At 35.7% G+C, this 21,025-nt stretch overlaps 1 protein-coding gene across 3 annotated transcripts; it reads left to right on the forward strand.

The window, feature by feature from the left end:
* Positions 1-6,993: 6,993 nt before the first annotated feature.
* Positions 6,994-14,263, forward strand: adcyap1b (adenylate cyclase activating polypeptide 1b). Of its 3 annotated transcripts, XM_066723416.1 has the most exons (7): positions 7,005-7,404; positions 7,893-7,997; positions 9,615-9,755; positions 10,187-10,291; positions 10,974-11,108; positions 11,585-11,696; positions 13,755-13,892. In XM_066723416.1, the coding sequence occupies exons 2-7, from the start codon at positions 7,894-7,896 to the stop codon at positions 13,761-13,763; spliced, it is 606 nt and encodes a 201-aa protein (XP_066579513.1). In that variant the 5' UTR covers positions 7,005-7,404; position 7,893; the 3' UTR covers positions 13,764-13,892. The 3 variants fall into 3 exon arrangements, with proteins under 3 accessions (XP_066579511.1, XP_066579513.1, XP_066579514.1); XM_066723414.1 differs by lacking the exons at positions 10,187-10,291; positions 11,585-11,696 and having other exon boundaries at positions 6,994-7,404; positions 13,755-14,263; XM_066723417.1 differs by lacking the exons at positions 10,187-10,291; positions 11,585-11,696; positions 13,755-13,892 and having other exon boundaries at positions 7,006-7,404; positions 10,974-11,305.
* Positions 14,264-21,025: the final 6,762 nt, after the last annotated feature.

A 21,025-nucleotide genomic window follows, 5' to 3' on the forward strand; every position in this document is an offset into this window, starting at 1 on the left:
TTTCAAGAATCAAAAGTAAGTGTATGATATAAAGCATGACACCCCACACCTTAATTCAATCACACCTGGGTGTTAATCAGTATTGCATGCACACAATCGACTTTTCTAACCTTCAGTGCACCAGTGTAAATCCAATAGCTCTTCAACTCCTTGATTTGTGGGAATGTTTTTCACCATCAGAATATAAAACACAGTAAGATAGCAATTGAAACATGGCTGCTATACATAAAATACTGGAGTTAAATCATCTACATGACCACAGCAGTAGACTTTTAAAGATGAATGCCGCTTACTTATTTTAGCCGGATTTGTTACCTTGGTTTTTGACTTGAGAAATTCAAAATCTGATTTGGTAGTTGTATTTTTTTCTCTTTTGAAACAAGCATACATTTGTTTACACCACATATACTTACATATACATTATGTGTTTCAAATCCATTAACTGGCAATGTCAAAGATGTTTCACGTAGGCTTTTGGGAAATGCATTTGATGATTGAGCGTAAGCAGCTGAAATGGACCACAAGATTCACTTTGAAACACCTAGCTCTATTGCTGTTGGGAAACAAGCCCCAGGGGGGTTGAAGCAAGCACTAATGACGGTGATACTTCAAGATAGTGTTCTTAATGGAGGACCACAGAAAATGATGGTAATTGACACAGGAGCTTTCTTTTCTGTCTCACATTCATCTTGATCTGCAAACTCCTCCCCTATGAACTGGAATTAGAGCACCTGGAATAATAGTAATTATGCATTCTTTTACAATGTACCTACATGTAATTTAGCACTTAGTATCGATCTTGCAGGTTTTATAGGTCTCTCAGACAATCACTTGAATACCTGCTATGCCCAACCCTGATCTTTTCTCTTTCTTCAGGCATCATTTTTAACTTCAAATGACTGTCATTAAGAGTGGCAAATCCAAAATGTTGCTAAGGATTATAAGAAGATCTTGGTGTTCTCATGGTAGAACACCGTGCTGATATTTGGAATGTTCTGTACATCTATATCGCAAATAATCCAGTTTTGCCCACATTTGAATAAACCATTCCATACAAAATAGCATACATTTCAAGATATTTAAATATCACTGAGATAAAATACATTATTCGTTGATTAAAAAATGTTGGTCATTACAAGTAAGAGTTTCCGGGAATAATATTTCATTTGAAATATGTGGTTGTTCTGTGGTTCACGGCTGGGCACAGCAATGAATATACCAGTCATCAGTGATGTCAGCTGCAAATGACTAGCCCTATTATCTACTGTAATGCACTTCACCCAAGAAAAAGCAAGACTAATTGAATTGTCAAAATATTGTAGCGACCTAAGGCGGGGGGAGGTCATGATATTCCTACTGACTGCATTATTATTGTTCTATGTACCAGGGTAAGCTCACAACAGCTAGTTAGATAATGGGAAAATGAGCTGGGGTTCAGTGTGTGAGGGTTATTCCTGGTGGAGGAAAGGGTGTGTACATTACCCTGTGGACTCTGTTGGTCTTGTTTTCCTTTAACTCTGTCTGTGCTGGTTATTCCCTTCTTTTATATAAGCATTCTGCAGCAAAAGCTAACATACTACAATATGTTACTTCCTTTGTGGAACTGCACAATTGTGACACATTGATACTGAGGCAATAACGGCTGTGCATGACAAATTCATCGTAAAATCCAGCAAATCCAGATATAATAACCAGTGATTAGAGTTGTCCCTTACCAAACCAGCTAAATAGGGGAACGTTTTGAGAAACTACCAAGACCATAACCTAGATAATCTATAATGATTACACAGACTATCAAACACAAACTGATTTACCTTAATACAGTAACACTAGAGTATACAGTATCACTATTGGATGCACCCTGCTTTTTTTTTTTCTTGTATCAGTACTTCAATGGGAACAAATATAAGAAAAATATAGTGCAGAGGCCCTATTTGGAGGATAGGTAAAGGCAATAAAAAATGTAATTGAATCATAATGCACCTTCATTTGTAACATATTAACAACCAAATAAGATGGCCACAATGTCTCTTTAATATAATATGAAGTTCTCAAAATGTAAAAGTATAAAAGGTGTTTAGTCTGAAGACAGGGTCACTCAGAATGCTTTTGTCTTTAATTTAATCAAATGTGCTACCAACATTTAATCAGGAAATACTCCTAATGCGCCCGAAATAAATTATGCAAATAGCTTCATAGTTATATAAATGAATGTAGATGTTGTATTTTTAATTCCGAGAGTTCCAGTACCGATTTCATATTCATGTGATACATCAAAGCTGTATTTCATTATTTCATGGCTAAATGATTTCCTTAAAAGCACTAAGAGTCTGGTTTATTTTAAGAAGGCACATTTTAAGTATTTTTTTAAGCATTTTCACTTTTTTGTCACTTAATTATATGGTTTAATTTTCAAAACGAGCAACTTCATGTCTCGTTTTAAAGTCTTTTGTGACTTATATTGTATTGATATGGCAATTGACCCCTACATCACACACATATAAAATAAGACATGACAGAATACAATTAGTCGTCATAGACTTTACAGATTACTTCACGGTCCATGTTGAGGTTATGTCTAAAATCTGCATTTAACTACATTTGTCTACAGACCGCTTCATAATACAAAACTTCTGTGATGAAATCAGCTGCAGAACTTCAGAACTGTAGCCTCAGGTCTGCGCTTGGAGACAAACGTTGCTTGAGGCAGCATCACTGCATGACTTTGTGATTAAAAGTCAATTGATGTTCTGCACTACTGGGATGTCAAAAGCCTCTGCGAAATGATGTCATCTTGCAGCGCAGGTCCCTTTCCAGTAACAAGATGACGCACCTTTATCATCTGCTGGACGTGCCGATCAATCATTAAGACCTTAATACCTCGGCAGAGGATGACACGGAAAGCATGATAAACCTGACCTCATATCAACGTAACTACAATTGGGTGCATCTAAATTCAAGTTTACTAAGCCATCCTTCCAGTTAGATTGAACATGGCAACTGGCATAAATGTCTCTGAATTCCTAGACACACAATCCAATTTAGATGGCATAGGAGCAGACCGCTTAAATTTGTTGTTGCTTTGTGTAACATTATCAAATAATCAGCATGGGTTTGGTTGGCAATGATCATTTAGATAATGTAATAGCCAAGGCGAAGTGCTTGGTCACAGATCTCCCTGGTGATTAGAGATCTCGCCCCTCTGTGGCTCCAGAATGACACAGAGCACAATGACAGGAGATGCTGAGACCTAAGCCTGCAGTGGCTGGAAGAAAGGTACACAAAGGCATGGAGTATCGACGATGCTGGCATTATTTTATAGACTGCTGTTAGAGATTCCGATCACGACACAAGACACCTCCTCGTGTTTTAAAGCGACGTGGCCTATATTTTGTACAAAAAGAAGACTTGCAAAGACTCCCATTCATAAATTCAACCGACGTGTACTGCGTAGGCTACGATCAATCCAGCGTTGAGCAGAACAGGTAGCCCACGCAGATCAAAGAATGGCAGATTTACAACGCCACACAAACAAACCAAAAAAAAAAGTTTTGACAGATGAAAAGTCACATACATTGTTTGTATTGCATGTCTGAATGAGCAATACCTGGCCACGCAATACGTTTTCAGATTTGTGAGATGTAATTGACAACATTTTCCTGTGAGCGGGATCTTTTCATGACAAGGACATCATGACATCTATGTTTGTTGTCATAAAGTGTTTATGCGCCATAACCTTACCTTGTGAGATAAAGCTGTGCAATCTATTGTACATGTTCTTTTAAAAACTGCATGCATTTACTTACCATGTGTGGAATTAATTTCTCGTTTTAATCGTAGAAACGTTGGCTAATGTACAATGTATATATCGAAGTGTTCACTAATAAACTAGATGTATAACATAAACATTACGTTTTTACGATACAATGCATAGGTAAACTAATAAAGATATGAGTTCCAAGCTTGTAAATGCATACAAATTAAAGCAAACATCAACTTAATTATAATACAGCAATAAAGAAGTCATAAAAGTATTGGAACTAATATAATTTAGCATCTAGTGCTTTGATATGCTTTATGGTGGAAAGTCAACTCCCGTGTGTTGATTAACACTTGAACAGCTCATCTCAAATAATTAAGGTAGCCCACTTTAAATATGGAAATACATATCCTTTGCCGTTATACCTGAAGTAACGCATTGCAGTTAGATGTACGGATTGTCTACAAATATAATCCGACATATGTGTACATTGTTACAGTTTTAAAAAGTTGTATTGTTTAATGCGTTAACTTAATATATTGCATACAAGAAATCTGTGTTCGGGGAATTAACCAAGTTCTTCATCTTTTGTCGTATTCTCGTCGTTCTAAGTATTTACCAATACAAAATATTCACGATGAGGCCATATTAAAGACTCGCATAATTGTGTTAATCTTCAATATGCATTAGTGCTCGAGCCTTTTCACAATTTCACATAATACAATGTTAGGTTAAGTCAATTCAAGGAAGTCAAATGTGGACGTTCTATCGATTATGCATACACAAAAACGTGAGATACATAAAAACATAACACGCACGTTATATTGATTATGTACGTTATAAATCAGGCGTTATAGCACAACAGACAACTTTATTCCAAGTTGCAGTGCTCCTGGAGGCGGACGTGAGATGAGAAGCACAAGCAACTCCTAGTCTTGAACCCAAAGCGCCAGTCATTTATCTGCCGCTGGTTGATTGGACAGTCTTCATTTTAAAAGAAAAAGAAAGAAAACATTAGAAAGCCTTATTTTTTGTCTTGTTTGTAAAACATTAATCTGATGCTTTTAACAGAGGACTATAGCATCCACAACCCATCAAAAATAAATAATTAAACTGAGGCCTGTCGTTGACAATTGTGAAATGTCTACAACAGTCCAGTTTAAAATTAATATACAAACTAAGTAGATGAAAGTACTTTAGGAGGGAAGTGTGAAGTAATTAACCGCATGTCCCTGTCTTCTAAATGAATTCTTAAGACAGAAAAACAAAAGATTGCAAGAGTGATTATTGCTGAGTTTATCATTAATTTAGTATTTGAATCAGTTAAAAGTTAAAATTTTACTGGATAGTAATAGTAATTTCTAAAGATACACCGATGAGATTTCATATTTCAAAGTATTAAAAAAAAAACACGTCGTGTGTATCTGTTTAGTCCATTCTTGCATTTTTTACTACTTACAGATTTCAATTGCTTCAAATTGAAGAGTTAATATGGGTGTTTTAATCCACGATCAGCCCCGTGTTCAAATTTAATTAAGCCTAAATGTGTAACAGAGCGAAAAAACTTTTTAATTTCCACTATCACCATCATTATAATTTTGTCTGTGGTAAAATAATAATAAATACTTAAACAGGATTTAACTTTTAATATAACATTTTGATACCGAGGACTGAAACTCATATTTCCTTTTCTTTCTTTTTTATTTATTATTTATCTAAAGTAAGAACAGCTATCTAAACCCAACAAGTTTTAAAAACAGCCACTTGATGGCACTCTTGACATAGTAGTTTGGAATGGTAGTTTATGTAAGGCTGGATTTTCGACGTCATTTTTAGAATCAGCCTTGAATACAAAAAGTTCTAGCACTCAGAACTTTAAAATGTTCGTCACATGACGTCAAAGTACACTTCAAACCTAAGCCAGGGTGAATCACTATATCCTGCACGACCAAGCTTATGTTCATGACTGGGAATGAAATGTAATCCTTTGATTAATGAAAATTGACATATTTGTATTCTAGGATTATTTAAAACAACAACAACAGCAACAAAACAACAGCTTTGCATTTAATTTAGCGGATTTCTTTATTATTATTATTATTATTATTATTATTATTATTATTATTATTATTATTATTATTATTATTACTTTTGTTGATGGTAAAACAATACGTAATAATGTGTGTTTCATGTTTAATGTCTGTATTTTAGAAAACATAATAACAATTTAAAAGATAAAAGGAAAAATATGAAAGAAATCGAAAAATACACATATTATTATGTTTACTGTTTCCTATTTGTATTACTATTATCCCATCCTAATATAAAGAACAGTCACTCACATCTATAACTGTCCCATGTGTTTTAATGAATTTAAATTATAGTTATTATAGTTTCAAATCAATTAACTATGTTTTAAAACAGATAGATATCCATTCCTGGAATATATAGGCTTAATAAACCACGCTTTCATAAAGTATGACTCCTCAAGTTAAAAAGAACATAATCTATTTAAAACAAACAGGGTTATTGCCCCAGCAATAAAAAAGAAAACCTCAAGACGTTACCTAGGACTTGGATTAACAATATTAAATACGGTTACTCTTAAAAAAGCTTAATGGGTGGCACGCTTGTAGAGTAATTTGCTTACAAATACAATATATGGAAATTTACAAGAACAAATATCAAATTCAAATGTTCGATTTGATAAGGAACTATTCTGTCTTAATACAATATGTATGGCGAGCTATATTGTACATTGACACAATCTCAAGCCACTCATATATTTGTTCCTATTATTTTATTTTAACAACTTGATATTTAGGACTTTGGTATGCATTAAGTCCTCTGTATTCCTAGTTTTAAGAATCCCCTGTGCCAAAAACAAAACATAAAGAAAAAGAAACAACCCCCCAATTTATGTTTCCTATTATTCCTAATATTTCAGCACCACATGAGTGGACAGCTCCAGTCCATTACTAACCCCAGTTATTAAGAATTCATCAAATCCATAGGGATTAAAGTAGCCCATTCATTTCCAGTTATTATCGCTTTTAGTGGTGTAATAAATAAATAAAAACATGATATTTCTTAAACTGACTCGTTCCAAAGGCATTGAAACCGCCCACATATAATGACCTCAACTGACCGTAATATCGTTAAATAGGTACATTGACAAATATGATCACTCTCCTTTGTCTGAAAATTAAGTTTTTACTAAGGATCCATGTGAGGTTTATGACTCTGACTAGTTCATCGATGAGGAAGGAAAAGTCTTATTATATTCCGGGAGGAAGTGTTGATGACGTCTGTAGCATCCTTAATGTGACTTATTGAAAAAAGGCAAGCCGGTGGATTCATGAATAAAAATCCGAGGGAAACGGTACACCCAACAAAAGTTTCGGATAAAGATAATATGTAGACAAATGTTTACACTCCTTTTCACGGAGCGTTGTTTGTACAGCATTCTGATAACTGCAGATTGTATATAAAAGTGTGGAGGGTTGGACACATTGACGGGCACATAAGGAAACTGCAGAGGCGCTTCAGAGAAGAAGTGCTGTGAGAAAGATTTTATCTCATTCTCACAAGCTCAGCCTCGCTCGGATCGCATCCCGCACTGCTCTCAGCGCACTCTGCAATAGGTATGTGGCAATGTCCGCTTTCTCCACACAGGCAAGTCCGACTAAAGACACGAATTAGAAAGCGAAATGCTTCATGAAGAAACTTGGGAGTACGTTTGCGGATTTTAAAGGAAAGCGGAACATGCATCTTTTCTCTTTTGTTTTGCTTTTACCCATCTTTATCCTAAGGACAGTTGCACCTGCATGTTTTTTTTTTTCTTTTCTTTTTTTCAGAAAGTTTTTTTAAGGGGGGCGGGAAGATACATAAAATTCAATTACAAAGTCTTTGCATTTCTTTCCGTAATGAAACAAGTGGATGCTGTATTAAGTTATTTGGATTTTAGCAACTATGCCATTACGTTAATGATCTTTATGCACAATTGGCTGTGGTGCAAAACGGTAGAGATACATACATGATTGTTTCGTAGACGCCGTTTTTAACAGGAATGTTTGTTATTACAAGAGCAGTTGTCACATCTAACTTTTTGTTTTTTACCTTTTTTTCGCAGAATGGCAATGTCTAGTAAAGCGACTTTAGGATTACTCATCTACGGAATCATAATGCATTGCAGTGTCTACTGTTCACCTATTGGTCTTAGTTATCCTAAAATTAGGTAGGTAACCCTATGTGAATTGCATTCTCTTTACTGTTATTTCAGCAGAAATGTGGTTTTATGTGTTTTCGTTATTTGAATTTCCAGGTAAAATATTTCTTTCCGCATATGATTTTAATTAGCCTCACTGTATCATCATTATCACCTACTGCTTTAGCAGCAACAGTGACAATGATGTTGCCATATGCCAGAGCACGGGAGAAAGTATATATCTAAAAGTGGGAAAAGAAAAAGTTCAGTAAAATCAAATCTGTTAATTTTCCAGACATTTTTCAATTTAAATGTTATACGAATGCATTGATAATGTATTGCAATTGATGTATGAAAACATGCATTAGTGCACTTTTATAACGAAATTAGGAAAAGCCATCATACAGGCTTTTTTGATGAAGGGGAAATACACTACAGACAGAATGCTTTAAATGATTTTGATAATAATGCTTCAGAATTTTAAAACAAATACTTCAAATGCATTATTATTCTGCAAAAATATTTTGTGCAATATCGAATTGGAAGCAATGGGTTTACACGCTGTATGGTGTATAATATTTGAGAGAAAACCTATTAAAGGAGTTTGAAACCACAGTACCCTTGCCCGCTTTCGGAAAGGGGATTAATGTGGGTATATAGAGGGGAATGATCCCTTGGGTGTGAGTGCAATGGCGTCATTTGCCGAGGCATGGGGCGAGGTGAACGAAAGGATGCTTCAACACAGAATTACCAGATCATCCAGCAAAGCACCAAAGCTCATTATTAAATGTATGAGCATATTTATTTATTTATTTATTTCGAAGCTAGAGTCAATACAATTAAATCCCTCAGAGTGTTCTAGCTCTTTTTAAAAAACAATGCAAGATGTCTATATGTTCAAACTATAGATATGTATATATAGTGATTATATTTTTGTATTTATCCGAAACACCCACATTCAAAGTGTAATTTTGCTGTTTCAACATTTAATGTCACCCCGGCGTTTTTCTGTTAATTTAATCAGTGAAGACTCAATTTGGAAACCGATCCAGGATACATTTTCAGAGGAGGCAGATGGTATCCCTTTTGAAGGCCTTTAAAAAAAATGACAGTTCACTGTTGTGTGAGGAACCGATCCGAATGTTAATTGTCACATCTGACTAAATAAATATTTCATTATAAATTAATTCCATACACGAAATTAAATATTACATATGTTTACTTGCAATTTCGTTGTTCCCCTTAATGCTATGTCGCTTAGAGCTGTTTAGAAAAAGAAAAAAGAAATAAACACAAATAAATGAAATGAAGAGAAAACGCAGTTGTTTGCAAGATTGCAATGTAATAGAACAGGCCTATATACAATTTTCTTTATCAACCTGTTAGGCGTATATTTTATATAATGCTCTGGTGTATGTGGTGAGTGATTTTGCGGATACATTTTAATAAAAAAATACATAAATAGCCTATTTAAAAGTTAAAAAGATATGTATCTGATATATAAGATTAGAATTTAGATATTTACGAGATCCCCCTCAACACGGACACACACAGAGCAACATGAATCTAAAACTGCACTGATCATGTTATTATAAATTAGATAGTGTGTACAAAGTAATTCCCTAACTTTGCCTTATTTTCTTCCAGACTTGAAAGTGAGGTACCAATGTATGACGAAGACGGAAATTCGTTACAGGACTTGGCTTTTGACAGAGATCAAATTGCTATACGAAGCCCTCCCTCTGTCATTGACGACGTGTACACGTTATATTACCCACCGGAGAAGAGGTGATTATTATTGTATATCTTCATGAAAAGCATGTGGGGGCATTTCATTATTAGGACCTTTTTTTTGGTTTTGTTTTTTTGTTTTTTGTTAAACGTGTTTCTGTTTGGTTGTTTTTGTTGTTGACTGAATGTGCTACACAGACACACCTTTTGCTGGAATCTGACAATGTAAAAGCCTGTAGAGCCTTCCTTTTGTGCCAAGTCAACCAAAGTGAATCAATAGGGTGCTCCAAAGAGACAGAGAGAAAGAGAATGGATATTAATATGACATGCCTCTCTGCAAACCAATTAAGACGTGTGAATTTATATGAATCTGTCAATTAAATGATATGGCCTACATTTTGGACCATAAAGGGCAAAATGATTTTGGTATGTTGCCTTTCTACGCTGGGTCACTGACGGTCTATGTGTTTGGCGTTTTATTATCTCAGAACAGAAAGGCATGCAGATGGAATATTTAATAAAGCCTACAGGAAGGTGCTGGGTCAGTTATCAGCAAGAAAATATCTCCATTCTCTGATGGCAAAACGTGTAGGGTAAGGATACCTATTTTAAGCGTTTCTCTTGGTTGTCTTGCCATGTCCTTTTGATTTCTTTATGTGTGTGTGTGTGACTTTGCTTTCCTACCCTTTCAAAGTTCCCTCTGATTTCCCTCCCCATGTGTTGGTGACCATCCCCCTTTCATCTGTAGCATTTCATGTTTAAAAATATCGATTTGTTTTTTAATATTGTCATGCCTGCCTCAAAACTAGTGCACTAATTAATTTTAACAAGCAGTGAAACGAAAATACATTCAAAAACCAGATAGGAAAAGCCCTGGTTTATGCTATTGTTTAATATGTTTCTTTAAGGAGCGCTGTTCACAATGCACGTGGGTGAATAAATTAAATTTCCAATATGAATAATTTATATTGGATATAGTCTCTAGGGTTAGACATAAATCAGCGCTAACTCCACGCACCCCCTATATGAGCGACAAACAATGTTGCAGCTAGGTAAAACATAATTTTGCTTTAGTAACTAATGCATCTGGTGCTTTTTATGTTTAAAAAATCTACCGATTGATCAATTGATATGCTCAGATAAGAAAAGAAAGATAAGACAAGAATGCCAAAGTCTGTAGAGTGCCATAGATTTGAATCACGGGAGAGGAGAGGGAGTGGGTGGGGGAGGGATGTTTCGTGCTACTAGAAAATGTCCTGGTTTTCCATTTTGCAGTGGGGGCAGCAATATGGAAGATGATTCAGAACCGTTATCCAAAAGGCATTCTGATGGGATCTTCACAGACAGCTACAGCCGCTACAGGAAACAAATGGCTGTCAAGAAATATCTTGCAGCGGTCCTGGGGAAAAGGTATAGACAGAGATTTAGAAACAAAGGACGCCGAGTAGCCTATTTGTAGCGTTCATTTATCAAACTGCCCTGTGCGTACAGCCCTGAGATCAAGTCATTTTGAGATAACCGAACAATCATTGGATCGCTCCTGTGTTCTTTAAACATGTATTTATGTATGAAGTAAAGCCATTAAAATGAATATTTTGATAATAATATTGTTTTTCTTTTGTACAAAAGCACTTGAGAACGCACAGATCTACTTTGTGGACCAAGCTTTTAGTTTATATGTATATCTATATCTATATATAAAATGAATATAAAGAAAGTGTGTACACGAACGTAATCAGCCTGAACTCCTCTGTCTTTTAAATATATACATCGATATATACATATCTAAATATATAGAGAAATAGACACAAAAGACAATCATTGTATTGAATGTTACACTTATTTTTGTAACTGAAATTAAGAAGTTAGTCTTTTATTCACAACAGCCCTGAAGACTATAATTATGACCAAATTCTACAAGGCATTGATGCTCTCCCGGATGGGGAATATGAGGCTTATTTGGGAGAATGGCTGAAACAGTTTTCTCTCGAGATTCCGGTGAGTTCCAAGGCTCCTTTTCAAAAGCCTGTCTGGAGGGATATTAGCCCTCTCTTTCCTCACCTCAGCCTATCCCTGTAACCTTCAACTCTAAATATATGATCTAATTTAATTCCTTTCCTAATTTGTACTTTTGCTTTCCTTCAAACAAAAATAACTACTCTTGCTAAATGGTGACCACCATGCTTTCAACCTGTGGGCTATTTGGTAGAATAGGTACTAAAAAGTACCACACTATTAATACTTTAGGAAGTATTAGTGTCTTTTTGACAGATGGTAAAGATGCCCCAGTTAATTTGGTGAGTTTTCCCATATTGAAAGTATAGTCCAAAGAGGAAAACGTGCACCCCTCGAAAACAAACAACAAGGGAAAAAAGAGATACAGAATGTTTGATTTCATCTTGACTGCAGTGGATGATTCAAGTTTAGTCCTTAGACCTTGTACAAAGTATCATGTGTTACTCTCCAGTGCTATCCATGTATTAAATAAGCTTTAGACAAACCTTGAAAGCATTTGAAGGTTTTTCATAACTAACTTCCCAAATAAAACATACCATGGCTTTTTAAAAGAATGTCAAAATAGTAAGAGGCTAGACACACAATAAAAAAGGCATAATGTTTGATTGTTTAAATAAAATAATAAAACCATGGTACTTTTTATGTGGGTGGATTTAATTCTTTTTCTTGTCTATCATATATTTCTCCCAAACATTATGAGAACTTAAATGTTGATTCTTCCTGGTCTTATTATTGTGCCTCACTTTACTGTCATGTGAAAAAGAATATGTAAAATTAGTACAGATTATTAAAAACAATTGTAATAGCCACTAAAACAGTGCAGTCTAAAGCAACACAACATTATTTGCTCACTGATTTTGGTTACATTGTACTGTGTATATTGTAGTAAATGTTTTATTTTTTGAAGATTACTTAAAATCACTATTTTTTCTTTAATGTTGAATGTAAATTTATCAACTGGATAACCTCTTGTCTCTCCTCTGATCTGTATTCTTACTGCAAACAGGTCAGCTCAATGTATACTAGGGCCCTATTCACAAGCATTTAAGTGATTTATTTATGGTTTATTGATTCTTAAATGTGTTGATTTTAGGCTGGTTTTGAAGGACACTGGACTCCATTTATCAACTGCTGCAAACCAATTAATTGTATCTTCTTTTCACAAAGATTAAAACGACACGTGAAACTTAGAGAAAAGTGGCAGTGGGCACCTGAAGACTAGGAAAGCTGTTTCCATCAGGTTTTCAATCATTATTGGGAGAGCGCATGGCAATTTGCAAATTAGTGGGATGTACTTCATGAGTAGAGTACATACACTCAAACATTGTGGCACTCTCTTTTAGCTACACTTTTTAGTAGCTATAGAACTGTCACATTTAATTGAATTCTCCCTAAATTGATTTTCTATTAGTAAATAACCATAATTGTTTCTATGACCAGAAACCAAATGAACTGGCAGTCATTTTTAAAATATTTGCATGTTAAAGCTTTGTGAATAGGGCTCACTGTGAAAGAGATCAGGGTAGATTAGCACTGAGACGAATTGATTCTTTTGAAGCAACAAGCTGGTTATAAAAGTTGAAGGAGAGAGCTGGGCAAAAGGTTACCACACCTCATTACTACAACGGGATCCCACTGAATGACTTTTTCCTCACACATATCCTCTAAGAGAAGAATCAAGTTCAACTTGACTAATTCAAATTGATATAGGATGTACGAAGCTTTAAAACTGCTGAACTGCTACTACTAAAAAAAACCTGAAATAAAAATAGACAAGAAGATTTAAAATCAGTCCTCACAAATGTAATGATTGTTTCCAGGAGTATCTGCTTTAAGACTCGCAATTAAAACACCACACACCTTTACTCTATCGACCACTAATGTAAAGTTTGGAAAAGGAAATCTAGTATTATGCAAACCACCCCATGCAGACACTGCCAGTTGAGCCTTTTGGTAGCAGCAGTAGAACAAAGTGATTCGATCTGTGCCTGAGTCTTGTGTATGAAATCAATCTTTCTTTAATTTTGCATTCTCCTCCAGGCTTTGTGACGCAGGATGCAGCTTGCAGCTTTGGTGCCTTGCTTCGACTTTAAAATCGCCACGAATCACAGATGGCTATTTAGTGGCCCTACAATGCTGCAACCCATCAGCTTACATTTCACTTTCTGGTGCTTGTCTATGTGCTGCGCAGAACTTTGATTTTAGTAGCACCAGGATTAGGCTTAAAGTGCGTTATTACTATTTATTTTTTCAATTGTTTTGGAGTTCTAGTTTAGAGATTTGATAGCTAGTTGCAAGCATCATAGTACTCTCTCCGTACAGCCTACTGTGTATAATTTTGAAAGCGCCAAAAGCCTTACTAAACGTGATTAAATATTTATATATATATATATATATATATATATATATATATATATTACTAATGTGTGAAAATGAATATCAACAAGCAAACTCATTATAATTACACACGGAACTCCTTAGGGGTAACGTTTATAAATGTTTAAAAGTGTTGTAAGATTTGTATGAATAAATTTTTGTAAACAACACAACTTCGTCTAATCTTTGAAACATATCATCATAGCTAAATGAAGCACATATTTAAATGTAATATAATACGTTTAATATAGACCTGGAAATACAACTTGGACCTACTGCACACGCTTTATTAAGTGTGTGAACTTGACAAAAATAATTCCCAGAGAAATTACACATTGTTTTCCCCCCATAAACCACACATGATGGAGAACAGATACACCATGATGGAGGCTGGTAGAGGACATATTTGGGTGTTAGTGTCAAAGTCTGGATTCAGTCATGCTAACCAAAATGACAGGAGAACAATACATTAAATCTACGAAGACAGCTAATATAAATAAATAACTTTTTACTAGACCAGGTTTAAAAAAAAACAAAAAAACTCTTATTTTTGGAAATTGTTGAAACATGAAATGAAACAAATGGCCTCTGGTTGTGTGTTTAGGTTGCAATGTTAAAATAATGGTGTCATTAAAATGTGTCTTTCTTGGTTTAATGAAAAATCACCTAATTTGCCATCAGGAAGACTCCTTTTTCCCCATTATAGACCCTTTAATGCAAATCTTTATCAAGAGTACCAAGACAACTTCAAGAACAGGTGGCAAAACTACAAACAGAAGATTTTCTAAGATGTAAAATCTTGCAAAGTTAGGAGTATGTGTCAAGTGTCTAGGAGACTGCTGTTGAAGACTTGATGTTGACCTTGGTGGGACATCCTCCATGAATGATCTAGGGAGTGAAAATCAGCTGGGACATATTCACCAGACCTCACCAGAAGAACTGTGGCCTGAGTTGAACACTTTCCTTTTATGCTCTGTTGTTCACAAACACTATCTGATTTGGTGCAGAGAGTGAAAAGAGCTTCTGGATAGATGGTGAGTCCAGCAAAGCAACTCTGAAGGAAATATCAGTTCATCTTAGTTCAACTGAGCCACAAGTTATAAGAAGTAAGAATTACTTGTCTTGTTAACAGGATAAAATGCACATCTTCACAATATACATATATATGTTTTTCATTTTTTTTTATATAATTAAAAACAAGAAATCCTTATTTCTTATTCCCCTTTTGATTTTACAGATCAAAGAGGTACCTATTGGTCACACAACCCCTTTAAGTAACATATAATGTTCTACCCTTGAGGGTCAACATGCATCTTGGTTTTAATTTAATTTATTGCTAAAAAAATAATATATATATAAAGATTAATTAGAACAAAATTAGCTTTTTGTGTGGATAAGAATGGACAAGTTAAATATGCTAATACAATGTGCCGTTTTTGTGTAACTTTTCAGCTGTGCATTGGTAACACAGAGACATTAATATTGGCTAAAGCACAGAACATGTTAAGAGGTACATAGAGACACATAATAAAAATGTGTCCACATGAGGTGCTGTTACCTAAGAAACAACCAGCACTCCTGTACATATTAAAGATTGTAATTTAGTGCTGAGTTTGCATATCATTTGAAGTTTTTTGGTTACCAGTTGCTTACTTTGTTCTTGGACTCAATCTTGAGGCAATGTTTAAAACTACATTTCAATAAACCAGCATGATGTTATTCAGTAGAAAACATGAAACTCCTCCAAACAAGCAAGACCCAGACTTGTTTTGCGAATAGTCATATTTGTTATAGTTCACGTGTGTTCAATGTTTTGATTTATTTTACCAAAACACTTGAATGCTTACGTTTTAATACTCAGGGATTGCTAAGCCACAGTAAATTGATATATGTGGCCTAAAACATATTCTACACACCTGTGTTTCAATAGCAAAGCATATCGCCCAACTCATAATGAAGGCTTAAATTAATTACAAGTAAAATTAGCTTGGCATGGTATGCATTTTTCCTCATAAAATTAATATTCACCCCAAAAGTCAGATCAAATGACATGATTCAGCCACAGAATAGGCAAGGAATACAACAGACCTGGAAATAAGTGACCATTACCCAAAACTGTTTTGTTTTTTTTAAATATGGGATCAAAGACTATGCTTTGAAGGTCACGTTTTAGCTTCCACTTAGCTGGACCTTGTCTATAAGTCAACAAAAGAGAAAACTTACAAAGAACATCGCATGTGAATGGGAGCAGTTTCTATGGATACACACGTTCTGACATTTGTCATCTTGAGTGATATGTCATTTTATTGGTAAATGAGGCTGATGTCAAAGTATCAGACAAACAATCAATTTATGTAGTATACATCTAGTAAGTTTTGATTCTCCGTATTTTTTATTTTATCTTTATGAACACAATCTTCAACACATTTAGATTAAACTTTGTAAATGTACAAAAATAAATTATAATATTTTACACAGAAAAGTATTTTGTAATATTGGGACACCAGGCTAGGTTCATACTCTTGGCATCAGATCCTTGCTCAATGCTAATGTAGAATAAAATCAAAGTCAGACAAACTCGGCAAGATAAAACTCTTCTCCTTGATTATCAGTATCATGTCGGCAGGCTACATGCAGTGGCAACCAAATAAAAGCAAATTCCATGAGTAAAGTATCAGGGGCTCAGAGGGGAGGCAACCATTAGGCCTAGGCTTTAAGCTGTAGACGCACCAAGATTTATTTCTCCTGTAACCATCTGTCATCCTATTGGAGTTTTTGTTTTTCTCTCCTCCATGCCTAATGGTTTACTTTTACATTGTGTATTAATCACAATCTTGTGTTGTTGTTTTAATCTGTGAAGTACTCTGTGGCAAGGGCACTATACCAAAAAAAAAGTTTGACTGATATTCACATTGCATTGTAAGACTGTTTCAATTGCATTTATAGACTCAGAATTAGAAAATGCTATTATTTACAGCTGTAGTACTTTGGAGCATTGAGAAATATTGCAGATGGTATAGAAAAGCATTTCATATCTAATGCCTAATATATTTAATATATATGAATAAAACCTGTCAAAAAACAAATAAGTAATAAGTAAATATTGTTTTATTTAGAGTGGTCAAGTCATTTAACACAATTATTTGTATAAGCTTTATGTATTTATTAATTTAATTATTGTTTTAATAGACATTAAACATTCAAGTTAACATACAAAACAGAGCAAGGTACAATGACTCAGAATAAACAGGGCAACGAGCTAGTCAGTGACTTATCTAGTCACTGCCAAGCCTAAAACTGAACTGAAAATAAAGGCTTTGGCCAAGTCTTAGATTGCTTGAAGGTATTTAAAATGGGCATCTGATTAGCTGTGCTATGACAATGGGGAATTTTGCTCCTTTCTCATTCTGGTCAGTAAGTCAATATAACAGCCCCAGTGAGACATCACTCCAGCCAAAATACTAACAAAGGGCAGAGGAGCCACCTTTGCTGCAATTAAGGTTCATTTCAATCCTGTGTTCTCAAAGACTCATTTGGTTTTAGTAACTTGCAGTAACTATTCATTCTAAAATTATATCAGTATTTCATGAAGCATTACATATAATATCATATAATGTACACTAAACCTAGTATAATAACATAAATTTTGGCATACTTTTGGGCACCAGATAATAATTTGTGATTGTATTGAAACACTTTACAATGACTTTTCTCCTCTTGAAAGTTACACTGCTTTTGGAAATGAATTGAAACATCCAGTTATTTTCGTGATGGCTTAGCATATGATTCTCATTTATGTGATGTGGATGACAGCACACACAGCCTGTTAGATGTTTGTATTATTTGTTTGTTTGTTTTTTATGAGGAGGCAATGTACAGACAAGTCACATTTACTTATTATGGCTAGAATAATTGCAACTTGTTTTGTTTCTTTCATCCATTGCTATTTAAGACAAATGATAGGTTACAAATGCAACCCCAGTTATCTGAAAAAGGAAGCACGCATCACCGTCACAGCAGCTGACACAGGCGGAGAAGCAGACCCGGAAGTTGTGGCCAAATCGTGCCCGCTGTTGGTGTCCAGACACACAGGGCATAGGACCTCCCCACTTCAGGCAGGCAAGGTGCGTCGGCCGCAAGTGGCGCAATTGGGGGGGTGAAAGGAGCTCGTCGCCGAGCGCATACATGCATGACCAGGGAAACATGAAGCAGGGAGCCAGTCAGTGTTTGCACAAGGGGGCACACAACAACCGAAACGCCGCCATGACAATTGGGCTAGCAGGCTCACCGCTGTAAGTGTAAGTTATGGACATGGTGGCACTGCAACACCAACCAGACGTAACCTTGTTGTTGCTGGACAGAACACTGTATATTCCAAGCACCAGGTGCAGAACCACAGTGTGTGTGCCGGGGTTTCTGGGGACACCGGATGACGTGGGGTCCAGGGATAGAGGGTAGTAGACCACCAGCCATAGCGGTATCTAAAACCAAGGCCTGCACACATGGATAAGGAGGCTAAGGAGAGCTCTTTCTCAGCGAACTGAGTGACAGCCACAGCCGCGGCTCAGGCCGGGTGGCCGGGCCTCAAATTGAACTGCCGCTGCAAGTGCTCCTGCTGTGGAGGAAAAAGCCCTGTGGACAAAAAACCAACACAGCAAGCAGTTGGAATATATAAGGCACTTTATAGACACAACTATGTTTTTTAAAGGCTCTTCTTGTGAACCGGTGCACGGACAGAACAGAATTGGTATTAGCTATCGATAATAACTAAAGACACACAAGACAGAGACGATGTGTACCGAAAAAATGGTAGTGAACACTATAACACTATAAAGTGAAGCCAGCCAGGCGAAATACGTGGTTTGAATGTTTATTACAAACACAGACCCAGAGAGCTCACATTCTCGAGTCCAGCGAAATGGCAAAAGAGGACGAACCTGCGCTGACGTGACGTGCTCTGAGTGACATGGCATGACATGGCCAATAGCTTTGATGGAGTGATGTTTTTGATCGGGTTCCGCCAGAAGTGTGCAGAAACCAACTTCTGACTTCTGAAAGATAACTGATTTTCAATTCCTAAATTGGAGGGTAAAATTGAAAAGGATGTCATTCCCCTAGAATCTATTTGTCTATTTAATCTATCTATCTCTGAGCAGTTGTCTTGGTGTCTAATCAACTGTGCACTGAACATAGAAGAGGTTAGAAAGCAATGCGTGGCCACTGGTGTGCCGGGAATTTCTGAGGCGCTGGACACAGCTGAGCTTTGCATGACACTAGAGAAACCTTTTATATATGTCGTCCCCGATTATAGCTAATGATCTCAAACAGCGCCTTATCATTGGAACGGCTTCACTTCACTTACACAGTCACTGTAAAGTAGAGTCTTCTGGCGATTAGATGATAGAGCTATTCCTGGATTAAGTATAAATAGGTTATTAGGATTGACTGGTCTTTTTAGGCAGACTAGGGCTTTTTCAAGAGGATTTAAAGTATTAGTTTGCTCAGTGTTCTGGACAAAAATAAATAAAACAGAAGCAATTAATGTAGAATGATAACCTGATTTATTTAGAGTGTTTAGCTGGTGCTGAAATGCTTATATCACTGCTGAAGCATAGCAACGCAGAATACGTCCTTGTGCTGTCACAACTACAGCCTAAACGGAATGAAGACTGATGATCGATGAACACATTTTGATCCTCCTGCCCAGCCAGATCCACTGTTAACCCAAGTAACCTAATCAGTGGATGTTGCCGAGCAACAGTTCCCAGAAGGATGAGTCTCAGCCTGTCCAATATGGTCTCACTGGGTTCCTGAGGACATAATAGGATATGATCTCACACCTCTGTTTGGTAAAACTAGGTTTTGTGTACATTCTTTATATGGCTTGAGATTTAAACCAGTTGTCACCATTTACATCGGCACTGTAGACAAGCAAGACCTTAAAGTGTATTCTTTTAACTGTCAGGTGGACTTATAAAATGACTGCACTGTTCAATTAAGCTTTTAAAAATAGCTACTTGTCAAATTTATACCGGCCTGCATTTTCTGGCTGTCATTTGACTCCACATAATAAATTATATGTTGCAGCAGAATGATAGGAATGTAACATTATTATTATTATTATTATTATTATTATTATTATTAATAATAATAATAATAATAATAATAATAATAATAATAATAATAATAATAATATTATTAATGTTGTGACTGCACATCATGAATATATGATTTTAAGGAAACATCTTGAGATATTTACAAGGGTTTTTGCAACTATCAGAATGCGTATTGTTAGGTTTTTATTGCTGTGTAATGGCTTGCAAAATGATGTGTCACTGAGGGTTGATTGATTTGGTAAAGCAATGTGCAATATGAATAAAACTGTAAGTAATTGGGACCTACTTCAACAATTCAAAACTAAACACCCACATGATGCCACAGGACATTAACCTTCAAGTGATTAAAAAAAATAGAATTACATCAAACTATTGCCATTCACTAACAGAAGAGAGGAGAGGGGGTTTAGCCAATCCTTTGCCTCTGTTTGTCTTGCATGTGAAGCAACAAAACAAGTGTGCCAAGTGAAGCTGACCCTGCACATTAGCCTCTTGATTTGCCTCTGAATTAGTGTTTTACAGGGTAAAATAACATACAAAAGAGAAAAGTCAAAAGAAAGCAGTCACAAAAGCCTTGCAAATTGCAGTTCATTCAGATAGCCTGTTAAAGGAAACAAAAGAGTGAAAACACACACATTTAAATACACACACACACTTTTCCCCAAGGCAATGGGCATCCTTGAAATATACAGGTTTGTGCGGGTTGATTGTAGGTATTTTTGTATCTATGCATGTTTCTATCGAGGAAATCAATACGTACACGATGACGGCATTGTTTGATTTCATATAGGCCCACCGAGTCTCCTGCATGTTGATACC

Source organism: Amia ocellicauda, chromosome 2, assembly GCF_036373705.1.
Source record: "Amia ocellicauda isolate fAmiCal2 chromosome 2, fAmiCal2.hap1, whole genome shotgun sequence".
NCBI classification, from domain to species: domain Eukaryota; kingdom Metazoa; phylum Chordata; class Actinopteri; order Amiiformes; family Amiidae; genus Amia; species Amia ocellicauda.

What these genes read in the sequence shown, in the direction of transcription:
- adcyap1b (XM_066723414.1), top strand. Translation starts at nt 7,894, where the DNA reads ATGGCAATGTCTAGTAAAGCGACTTTAGGATTACTCATCTACGGAATC. An exon ending in CTTAGTTATCCTAAAATTAG is followed by an intron (nt 7,998 to 9,614) that starts GTAGGTAACCCT and finishes ATTTTCTTCCAG; the next exon opens with ACTTGAAAGTGAGGTACCAA. An exon ending in GCAGCGGTCCTGGGGAAAAG is followed by an intron (nt 11,109 to 13,754) that starts GTATAGACAGAG and finishes ATTCTCCTCCAG; the next exon opens with GCTTTGTGACGCAGGATGCA.